Here is a 12,010-nt window from a genome sequence, read left to right as displayed (position 1 = left end):
ATAATTGTCCACGCGGCTGCCATTAAAAAATGACAATTAGGCGCATCATCAGACTGTGCCTAATTTTCTCTGGCTTCCTCATATGTTCGCTCTTCGCGGTAACAAGTTCGTGGCTCATATAGCGATGGCCATATGAAGAATCATTATTCTACCTCCTATCCCAGCCCCTTCCGTAGATCTTTCCGTAGAAGCCCAGCGTCAGCGTGTGCAAGGTGTCACGGGAGGCAATGACGACGAGCGAGGGTGAGAGAGGGACAAACAGAATCGAAATTTATTAATGCGAGAGCATTATATGGCTCTGCAGCGTTAGCAAAAATCGTCCGCAGTTTTGTCCACACGACTACGTTGTTCTCTGAAGATAAATGTGTGAAAGTGTGATTGTGACCGATAGTGTGTGATAAAATGTTACCGTGGAAAAAATTTGGTTGATGAGGTGTAATTAGTTAAACTCGAAGAAACGGCAAAAATACACTTAGACGTCAAAATAGCCGTGGACGTCGATATAGTACATGGACGTCATAACAACCACGGACGTCGATGTAGTATGTGGACGTTTTGCTTTCGCATTGTTCCAATGCGGGTCGGTGCAGTGGTTTCAACGTTTTTTTTAGGTCAAACTTAAAACTTATAGGTGCTCCTTCTCCAGAATAACCCTAGCCAGAAGATCGACGAGAGCCGCAGACGCCAGCCTCACCTGCCACTGAAGAGGAGGAGGGTGAGGGTGGAGCACATTCTTTTGAAATTAGCTTTTCCAAACCACCACATTCGTGAATCTCGTCCTGAATTACAAAGCGAAGCCGGAGCAAGCGCAGCGAACGAAATTCCTTCGCAAGGCGAGCTGGCGTTGAGGTTTGGCGAGCCACAAGTGGCTAGCTGAACTAGCTGGAGATAAAGGACGATGGAGAAGGAAATTTCAACTTTTAGCACTGCGTTGCAACCTCCTAGATTGCCAAGATAAGGCCTCGGTTTCTGATAGTATACACGGGCTCAGTCCCATTTACTTACGGTCTCTTCCACGGTCCATTCGTTTCGGCCCAGTGTGCACAGCGGCTCTGTTTCTCTTTCCACAAGTATCTTTACTGTAACAGGGCTTTGCTTGCGTTCGAGCCCTAAGCATCGTTCTTGTTTGCCTGCCCACTCATCTGTCTTTTTTTTTTCTATGTTTGTGTTCTGCACAGCCTTTAGAGAGCCGGAAAACCAGTGGCTAAATGAAGCCAGAAGCCCATGCAACAGTTGTTGAAGTGAGTAAATAAATGCAAAGCCCTCTACGCACATTTCGTCGGTGCGTGCAGCTGCTGCCTCTCTTTTTATTTAGTTTTTTAACGTCACATGTAATGCATGCGTCCACACTGAACGCTGATGACCCTAGTCCTTCAAAGACTCCCACGCGCACAAACCAGAACTGTACAACGGCACTGCTATCCACACCGCTTTCAGAAGCGAATCAAATAGCGGCCGCTATCAGCGCTGCAGCGACGTCGGTGTTTGCGAACGAACTTAAAAAAAATAGACCGCGACTGCAGCGCCACGGGTAACGTACGGAGAAAGGCTTTTTTTTTCAACAACTACAGCGCCGGCTAGACCCGCGAAGAGAAACAACTTATAAAAAGTCAGCAGCGCAGCATGCGCGCTTCGGTTACAGAGAGAAGGCCCTATCAGGTCGGCCTTTGCCCCTTGTTGCTTATCAGCGGCCTGCCGATCGTGTGCGTCACTTATCGAACCTCGTCGGTCGATCGGTCGCCAGTTCCGCGCACCGCTCCGCAGAGAGGAACACGGGGTAGAGGGAAGCGACCTTCGCTGTCGCTGGCAGAGAAGCTGCTACGCGTATCCTCACGTGTTGGAGTTCTTCCGTGAGCTCACGAACAGGTGTGCGCGGGAACGCGTAGGGCGCGCGCACACGAACCCACAGGCAGCGCGATCCCGGGGCCGGGGACCATGTCTTCATGGAGGACAGCCGCTGTCGGCGAGCGGCCCGAGCACTGGTGCTTGCCACTGCCTACTTCGCCACGGTGAGTGGTACATTGAGACAAACGTTAGCTTCAATCGAAAGCAGCTGCGGATAGGGAAGAAGGAAGGGGGGGGGGGGGGGGGGGGGGGTTACAGCCCGCGCGGTAGCTGCATTCTTCGCTTGACCCTGTAATGCTAGTTGTGTCTTGCATGTGATGCAGTCTGTAAAACACGTCTATAGTGTTCGCTTCTTCACTCAAAGAGGTGCATGAAATCCTTACAGTACCGCACAAATCACTTTCCCATGTATATTTTTCGGAGTAAAGTCAAATTTTCAGCTGTCAAAGGCGCAGAAAGCTTGTTCTAAGGTTGTGAGAAAAATCGTGCTGTAGTGCTTGCTGTAGAGCTTGCTGTCGATCTTGCTCTTGAGCTTTCTGTACAGTTTGCTGTTAAGGCTGCTGTAAACTTGCTGTCAGTCTAAAGAGAGCTCCGTTTTACTTTTATTTTAGTTTCTTTCTTTTTTTTCAAAGAATAAACGTCATCCGCTCGTCCGTTGAGGCGAACATAGTGACTATATTTAGTGAACTCTAGACGCTCCAGCGGTTCAAAGCGAAGTGAAGTCCTCTGTTTGAACGATCTGTTTAGGCGTGTACACCTCTTCAGCAGCTGTTCCTCGTTGCTTTGTCTAGCGGCTATCTAGCGTTCCAAGGCCTCTGACCTCCCGAGACCCTTCTAGTCACAGCCGCTGAAGAGAAGGGAAGCTCCAAATGTCAGCTACGCTCGGATTCGAGGGGCAGTGTCGCAACGGACAGCTTCCTCAAAACCTTATCAGGGCAGTAGGAAAAAGGATCTACACGTGTACAGTTGATTCCGTTTGCTGCGGGTCCTGCGTTCTTGAAACCAGCGCCTGCGTCTACACGCGCGACAGGATGGTTAAATAGATGTGCGGTTACTAAGCCCCGTTTTAGCACGAAACAGGGCAGGCATCAAAGCAGAACTGAAGGAACAGGTGCTGCTTTCCTTTGTACCTTGTTCTGCGCCAAGATGCCTTTCAACAAGAGTTTTTTTAAGAGCGCGGGCTATGAGACGGGTGTATAGACAGGATAGAAATCACTGTTAGCCGACGCGGTGGCTCATTGGTTATGGTTCTCGGCTGCTGATTCAAAAGATGCGGGTTCAAGCCCGGCCGCGGCGGTCGCGTTTCGATGGAGGCGAAATGCTAGAGGCCCGTGCACTGTGCGATGTCAGTGCACGTTAAAGAACCCCAGGTGGTGGAAATTATCTGGAGCCCTCCACTACGGCGACCCTCGTAGCCTGAGTCGCTCTGGCACGTTAAACCCTATAAAACGAAAACGAATAAATCACTGCAATCAAGACGCGAGACAATAAATTCAAATGCCAGGCCCCACTTATTGGCGGAACCGTTATCGCAAGCGGCCGCTTCTAACGCTTTTCTAGGTTACCTGTTCGTCGTTCCCACCAGGAATAACGTTCCGCTCTTATCGCGAGATAAGCTCAAGAGCGGAGCCATCTTCGGCAGAAAAGTGCAGCGTCTCACCCCGAAACCACTGAATTCAAATGGAACAGCCCGTTACTTCTTTCGCAAAATTTTCTCCCCAAGCGTGAATAAAGGCCTAAATATCATTTGTTTTGTTTTAAGCGCAATATGTATTCGTAATCTCTCCTGGAAAAGGGGTACTTGCGATGAGACAACTCGCCTGCAAAACCGAAAGCAGCGTCTTTTTTTTTTTTTAATTTGTTAGCATTATAAGGCTCCTTGCAAGGATAAATGGCGACCGCCGTCAATCACAGTAACAGGTGGCAACCAACTTACGGGGCTACGAGCCAACTTAATGTACTACCTCGGGTATAACGAAGCCTAGTATGCCACCCCAGATAAAACGAACTTTCGAATCAACTGCACACGTGTAGATCCTTTTTCCTAGGATATGATGAGCTTTCATGTGATACCTCGGATAAACCGAACCTATGTACACCACCTTCTACATTACGAACTTTCGTGTCTGGACTAGAGCACTGCACGGGCCTGAATTTGAGGCCCATGCCCGGCCCGGGCCCGAGACCTGAAGCCCTAGCCCGGCCCAGGCCCGCTAAATTATCGCTCTAGAGAGCCCGGCCCGGCCCGTGAATCCAGGAGTGAAGCCCAGCCCAGGCCCGGCCCGGCCCGTTTCAGAGTAACGCTTGAGGTATACTGCTCACTCTGAGCAAGTAGACTGCTACTAGACCGATAAGAAATTGGCCGACAAAGGTTCTGAAACCACAGTCTGGCTTGCAGAAAGTTGGTTCTTTTTAACCCAGAAGGAAGTGATAAAGAGTAGTGTCGCCAGGCCCTCTTTTGAACAGTTATCTCGTGTAGGTGCGCAAAGATAAACTCGGAAGTTCCGAAAGTCAAATAAAAAGGGCTGCATACGCGAGTAATAGACTACTTTACATTCCCCCATGATTTAATCAGTTATATTTTGCCGTCCTGAAGAATAAACATTAAAGCTGCCTAGCAAGCAGTGGGATGGCATTTTTTTAGTGAACCTGATCTCACAGGTTGAACTCATAGCCGAACTGGTCGCCTTTCAGCAGAAAAGAAAAGCTAAGAGTCTTGAGTATTTCACGGTGTGTGTTTTGAAGACTATAAGCGTCCTAAACTAATATGTCCTTCCAGAATGCATTTCTAATAGTGCATAGGTATGTTTTGGGATGACGAACGATCAATGGACAATAAGGACCGGTTAAATTTTACTCTTGCTGGTGGAGGAGAAGACAACGCGCGAACCACGTGATACCTTACAGGGCAAAACACTTGTCATGTCAACCAGGCTGAAGAAGCGAGGAGGGATAGATGTGGTTATGAGATGAGATTTACAAACTCTCGCGAGCTTTTGTGGCTATTTCATTTACGAGCCGTTCCGTTATGCTGATCAAAAAGAAAACCAAACGCGCATTAGTTTGTGAATTTTCTTGGATGAGAAACATATAGCTGTAAAATAAAAGCTATGTTTTTGGGGCTTAAGGGCTCAAGGGGAGTCAGGTTTTGAGAGACACCGAAGCAGAGGGCTCCGGATAATTTCGACCACCTGAGTTTCTTCAACGAGCAATGATACTACAAAGTACATGGCTGCCATGCTTGCCGGCTAAATAGAAATGCGGCCGCCGAGGCTATAGGAGGAAACCCTGGTTCACCGGCTCAGTAATCAAGCGCCTTGACCACTAAGCCACCGCGGCTTGCAAATAAGGAAATAAATAAGTCAATGAATAAAGCTTAGTTTTTTTCTCAGCGCATACTATAACCCATAGCTCATCCGTGTCGCTGCTCCAATGCCGCAGTTGTGTACTTCACTCTGCAATATTGAATGAATAGTCGGACAAGAGCCGTTTCTATATGGACCCAAGCCCAGCTCGGGTCTGCAGCTTTAAGCCCGAGCCCGGCCCGGGCCCGCAACTTCAGGCCCGGGACCGGCCCAGGCCTGGCAAAACAGATCACGTCCCGCCTGGGCTTTCGGGCCGGCCCGAGCCCGTGCAGTGCACTAGTCTGGACCTCGGATGTACCGAACTTGGTGTGTTTACCTCGGATATAATCAACCTATGTGCACCACCTTGGATAAAACGAACTTTGTAATAAGGGAGTAATTACTCACTGACATCCACCTAAGCGCAGCCAAACGGCTTTAGAGGAAAGCTAAACAGCTTCCACAGAAACTTCGCAGTTAAAGAAAAATTCGTCCTGGTGCGAGGTTCGAACCCGGCACCACCGCTTCACCGGAGCAGTCGCTCCCAGATAACCGGGACGGCTAGCATATAGTAGGGCGAGAGCGAATCGATCAATAACTCGAAATGAGAACAGCGTTGGTCCAATTATTTAGAGGAATCCACCGTTTGGCTGCACTTCCGTGGACGTCAATGAGTAATTGCTCCCTTATCACAAATCCACTCCACCTTGGGGGATTCCCCTCAAACATTTTCGGATATAACATACGTTTGGCTGCTAACGCATTCAAAGGATCCAGAGAGGGTTACATAAGAGTTGGTTCTTCTTATCTGCCTCCATTTTTTTTTTTCAATCTGGTTACTTAGCACACAACTATCTGGAATAGACGCATTTTCCTGGCATGCGAGCTATTGCCTATGCAGACGGCCAAAGGGCACTCACTGGTTAAGTCTGAACCCTGTGAGAGCGTCAGTCCAAAGCCCTCAGCAGTTACAGGCAACCTACAGCGTTTGGGCTTCATGAACAGAAAAATGTAGTGATTCCCTAAGAGCTGCTCAGAGAGGAATGAGCTCACAAAACGTCCGTTCTTGAAGGAACCGAGTGTAGCTACACGGGCGGAGAGGTATTATATGCGGCAAAGTTAGGACAGCGTCACCCGACCTAATCCAGGTCACGTAGTTTTGCAGCTTCCGATGCATACACTCTTACAGCAGTAAAAACATTGTGCAGAGCAATGAGAAGCATGCACGAAAACTCGATTCTTGAAGAAACGGTGGACTCCAGGTTCCACGAAGGCATCAGCAACTTCAAGTTGCCACAGAGTGTCTTCCAAGTTAGTTGCTCTTAAACTACTATATGCGAAGCCGGCGGACTGCTCAGAAACAATCTGCCCAGAGTTGAGCGGGAACGCCAAACCCGTGTACAATGCATCAGGCCTCGGAACATAAAACAAGTCTGGAACCACTGCAAAGCACTGATAGGGGAGGCCGATGTGACAAGAAAGACCTGTCGTCGTATATTCCACACTTGGGAGGATTATCTATAACCCCAGCCTCATTGTGCACCTATTCTCGCGCTAATCATCACGCTAGAGGGCTTTTATCGTTACACTCCTCACAAAGGCCTGTTTAGAGCCGCTCGTATTCTGCACTAGTCAAGTCCACCATCCTACACGATACGTCTTTCGGCGTAGCGATTATTTAAGTGATATAAGTAAGCTTAACAGATACCCTATGAGCATTGGCAGTTCCACTCAAAACCGCCGCCGCCGCTGAACGCTACCAGCGCTCTGCTATATACGTCTGCAGCTAGCGTTTATAGACGCGGCTAAATTATGTAGCGCAAAGCCTAGCATTACAACAATATAACCTATGTGCTCATTTTAGGTCTCTGGTTTATGATGGCACCTTGCATTCATATATACCGCTATGAGCTTAACATTTGCCGTAGAATCCCCATCATCCTCAACCTGACTACGCCCACTGCAGGGCAAAGACCTCCCCCATGTCTCTCCAATTAACCATGTCCTTTTTCCAGCTGCGGCCACCGTATCACCGCAGACTTCTTAATCTCATCCGCCCACCTAACTTTCTGCCGCCCCCTGCTACGCTTGCCTTCTATAAGGTAGAATACGCCGTAGAATATGGGTTAACTAATAACACCGCGCATTTCTCTCTCGTTGATGGCCATTATTTCGCGTTAATGAAAAGACTCGCTGAGCTTAATTAGCTCTACCAGCCGCAAAGGCATCGGAACGAACATGACACGTATACGTGACACGTATGTCCTGTTTTTTTCTGTTCCCGATTACTCAGCGCCATCGTCTTTCCACCGTCGCCAAATGCGGAAATTTGCGGCCACTAACTGCTGCGAGCTTGTTCTGCGTTGGCGAAATACGCACCGAGCAGGCAAACAAGACCACGTGTGGTCTCGCGCACAGCAACAGCTGCTCTGCCTGCCTGGCGCTGCGTATGCCGTCACATCCGCCATACGTGCGGCCTCGGTTCGCACCGGGACCAACATAGCTGTCCCGGTGGCAAGCATGGCATCCTGAGTCGGCATCATAGGAGAGTACACGGAGGTCTGATCAAGAGTACGTTTAGAACAACAGGTTCAAACAACGTGGAAAATCTGAAGCAAAGCTTTCGATCCGCCAAGAGCACCGCCGCCACTGTTGTTCCCTGTACATGAATGCGGTCTCGCAAAACCTGAAGAACGATTTGGTTTATTGGTTTATTAGGGTTTAACGGCCCAAAACGGCTCAGGCTATGAGGGACTCCGTAGTGAAGGGCTCCGGACATTTCGACCACCTGGGGTTCTTTGACCCTCCCTCATAGTCCCTCATAGCCTGAGCAAGCAGGAGATAGGTGTAAGGCTCGTGCCCACAGCTTTCCACAAGTTGGCAATGTCTTTGAGATGAGAAGAACGTAAACGTAAAAATTGCAGAATTTCACTGACGTGTTCTTAAAAATGCGGAAGCCTTTCCCTGTCCTCTCTTTCTCCCTCCAACCAAACCAAACCTTTCTCTCTCCATTTTTTTTTATTTTTTCTTGGTCATTATCTGTTTTTATTTTTAATTTTATGGTTTGTTATTTTTATTTTTATGATTTGTTATTTTTATTTTTGTTTCGTGTTTTTCTTTATTTTTAATTTTTCATTTTTTGGTCTTTTTATTTTGTTTTCATATGAGTTTTTTTTTGTCAAGAAAGAATTGTTTAGCCAGTTTAGCTGACGGTATGGATGGCTATGTGGCTTGTGTTGGATTGACTATGGACGACGAACGCCACTGATGAGCCAAGAAATGCCTTCGCATTAAAATAGAATGCTCTGTGTTTGTTTTATCTACATTGAACGCAGCCATTACCGTATCTACCACTACTGACATTGCTGAGCAAAGCTAAAACCACCGGTAGCAAAACAATGCATTGTTCCTGCTTCCGCTAGAAAATATGCCCGACCTTATGCATACAGCGTGCGGGACAGAGCTTGTTTACAAAACCTCATTGTCTTCTGCTTGGGGGCGCTGCAGTAGACATAATAGCTCTATGTATAACTAGGGCGTGCAATTTCGATGAAAGAAGGGCTTGGCAACCATTTCTTTAGTAACGTTCGGAAATGCGGCCGTGCAGCGCATTTCGAACAATGCGTGTTATCCCGAACCGATACTGCGAGACAAAAGCGTAAGGAATCCTTGAAGATGTCACAATACATTACGTGAGTTATCGGCCGCGCGAGTTATCGGTGTAGCTGAACAAAAGTTACCTTGCCTCTATCTCGGCGATGACTCGCAGACGTGGATTCCTTTCTTTATTGTTTCTCCGTATTCTGGGCTTGTAAATACATTTTCGCTCCCGGACGTTAAACCGCGAAGCCTTTGATCGGCGCTGTCAGTGTGTCTTAAGCCTAACTCCATTTTCCCACTATTTCTGCTTTCGGCCATGCGGCCTTGACTAAATTAGAAACTCGTCTCACCAAATGAAAAATTGTGCTCCAAGAAAGAAAAGGCGAAGTTAGTGCCGATAATCGGTTCATTGACGCTCGCTGTCATGAACGCATCCAAAAAAAATGGAAGGGTGTATTACCGGTCCAGATAGGCTCACAAGAATCTTCAGGCGATGGGAGTGGGGCGGTATACTGCAGAATGTGCCCTACACAGAAAAAAGCACCTTCCGCTCTCTGTTTGTTACCGTCCTGGCCGGTATGCACTTTTTGGCTGTGCAACTCAGCAAACCGCAAGTCATATCCTAGTCCTCCTTCCAGCCTTTCTTACTCTCTTTGCATATTCAGAGGAATTACATTCATCGCAGAATGCATGAAGAATGTAGCACAAATAGTCCAGCCGGGAACGGAGGGACAGCACCGTGCCCCTCTGTTAGGGCATTCCTTGGGCTTTCAGCAGATCAACGCATCAAGCACAAGAACGTGGCATGCGTGTCTTATGGTTCCATGGTTACACTGCAGGGCCTCTGCTTCTGCCTACCGGCGCCTACACTGGTGGAGTTGGTCGACCAGACCCACTCCAACTACTCCCGCCTGTCGTATGTCTTTGCGGCGCGCTCTTCCGGGGAACTGCTCGGATCCCTGATCGGTAAGACATCACTCTGTGACTGGTACGGATGCCTGCTGTCGCTTCTCTTCCAGTGCATTTACAGGGCTTTCGTTGAGGCTAAGTGGATGCAATTAGCGGACAGATCACTAATTGAGAGCGCCCGCTCCTCAGGGTACAGTATACAAGCACGCAACACTTAAATCATAATAAGCCGCATCTTTCGCGAGTTGACTTCCCTAGACCACGAATTTATACAAAATACATTACTTTTGTGCTTGATGTCAGAACGTCAGTACTTGTTTTGTAACTGCATTTGACGATTATAGTACTTGTCTTGTAATCGCCGTGGCGCTGTTCCCTTTTCGAGCAGGCGAACAACTGTTAAGCCACCGGAGTGGCGAGGCGGTGCTGAGCGGCTCGCTGGTGCTGGCTGCCGCTGGCGTTGTGGGCGTGCCCTGGTGCCAATGGCTGCCGGTGCTCATACTGGCCTTCACGGCGACCGGGATCGCGTTGGGTGCTGCCAGGAGAGGTACGCGTCACTCCCGATTCTTGCTGCTTCTGCCACAACCGAAAAAAGCACGCGGCAGCTAGACAACCTCGAGAGTACTGTGATAAATATAAGCAATAGCTTGTCTTCGAAATTACTTCGTTTACTGGAAAAAGTTCACAAGTTGGTTGAGCCATACTGATTAACGAACAGCGCCATAGTTGGCACAAAGAAGGAAGAACATGCGCACGCCCGTGTGCATGCTCCTCTCCGTTCTTGCGTCAACTTTTGCGCCTATTGTAACCGTCAGACAGACCGATACTGTGAGAAGTGCGGCGAGTTCTCTTGAGGTCTTTCAGATGATAAATGTTGCCCGTTCATCAGGTGAAACATTGTGCCTACCAGGCAGGCGTCTTTATCAGTATCTGACCTGCTGGTCATGTTCCTGCGTGAAGCAACCACAAATCCCAGACTAGTATTTCCTGTCATGAGGCTTTTCCACTTGTAAGATGTTCTGTGTGAGCCACATTCTAAAGAATTGAGCACCTTTTTCATGCGTACTCTTCCTACCCGTCTCTAGCATATGACTGAGGCCCCCGAGACGTTCAAATTCTGTGTGCCAGTAGGTGCCAGGGTGACTAACAAAGTTGACCCTACTTTGCATCCTTCATGAATCGCAGCTGGCGCGAAGCTGGTTGACGAGACGACGCTTCACAAACTGCGCCTGCTGATCCTGCTGGGCGCCTGCGCCTGCCCTGTGCTCGTCATCGTGATCATCCAACTGGGAGGGTACCCCGGAATCGCCTACCTGGTGTCGGCCGCATCGCTGGCCGCAGCCTCACTGCTACCTTTCTGCTGCCGCAGCAAGCAGCAGCATCTCGAGGAATTAGTCGAGACAGAGACGACAGCCCCCCCGCCGCAGCGAGCCCAACCCAAGCCGAGCCATGAGTACTTCATCAGGGCCCTGGGCCTGTCCGTGCTCTTCCTCACGTCGGGCTCGCACCTCGCACTGGGCCAGCTGCTCGGCGCCTTCTCAGCCACCTTCTCCGAGACCGGCACGGTAGATTCGAAGCTGGTGACGTCACTGTTCTACGGCTCCAGTGTCGTGGTGAGCGCCATGGCGGGCGTCCTGAGGGCTTCCTCCTTCTGGCCTCTGGCAGTGGCCCAGTCGGGCGCCGTCCTGGGCGCCATCTTTCTGACGTCTCTGCCAGGACTGTGGCCCGTGCACTTCGTAGCGGCGGGACTCCTTGGAAGCTCGCTGAGCTGCGCACTCGCATTCGAGCCGCCGACGGACGCGATGCGTAAGATCCCCACCCTACGGACTACGACGAAGCACATGGGTGAAATGCTCGTGTGCCTCGTGCTGGGAGCCAGCCTGGACAGCGAGGACGCCAGAGCATTCGGCATCAGGACGTGCGTGATAGTGGCGCTCGCGTTGACGCTGCTTCTCGCGCTGTGGTCGACGACTGTACGCCGGCGCCGCGGTACTGTGGCGCCATCCAGTGACGAAGCGCGGAACCATCAGTGCGAGGTCGACCCGTCTGCGTCTGTCGCGCGGCGCGATGGTACGACTACGTGGTATGTGCAAGAGACCAAGCCCAGTATCAACCATAATGCGATGACGCTTGAATCGCCTGCTTGTGTTCCCACCGACGAGGGTGGTGTACGGCCGGAATAAATGCTGCTCGGACATGCTTAGCATACAGCAAGCTATGGATGCCATTGGTCGTCCGACGAAATACGTGCAAATTCAGAGCGGCCAGCGCTTGAAACCAAGAGACGATCTATGACCTTCGCACGCACGGAT

At 49.8% G+C, this 12,010-nt stretch overlaps 2 protein-coding genes across 2 annotated transcripts in view; one reads left to right on the top strand and one right to left on the bottom strand.

The window, feature by feature from the left end:
* LOC149366002 (sodium-dependent glucose transporter 1A-like) overlaps window positions 1-12,010 on the bottom strand; it is a 71,885-nt gene that overhangs the window by 33,412 nt on the left and 26,463 nt on the right. The window lies entirely within an intron of this gene.
* On the top strand, window positions 1,720-11,904 carry LOC149366003 (uncharacterized). The gene is made up of 4 exons (XM_089547533.1): window positions 1,720-2,009; window positions 9,629-9,755; window positions 10,087-10,245; window positions 10,884-11,904. The coding sequence occupies exons 1-4, from the start codon at window positions 1,944-1,946 to the stop codon at window positions 11,879-11,881; spliced, it is 1,350 nt and encodes a 449-aa protein (XP_089403659.1). The 5' UTR covers window positions 1,720-1,943; the 3' UTR covers window positions 11,882-11,904.

This window comes from Amblyomma mixtum, chromosome 1 (assembly GCF_055824585.1).
Source record: "Amblyomma mixtum isolate Tamu chromosome 1, ASM5582458v1, whole genome shotgun sequence".
Classification (NCBI taxonomy): domain Eukaryota; kingdom Metazoa; phylum Arthropoda; class Arachnida; order Ixodida; family Ixodidae; genus Amblyomma; species Amblyomma mixtum.
This window is presented reverse-complemented; position numbering and strand designations above follow the sequence as displayed.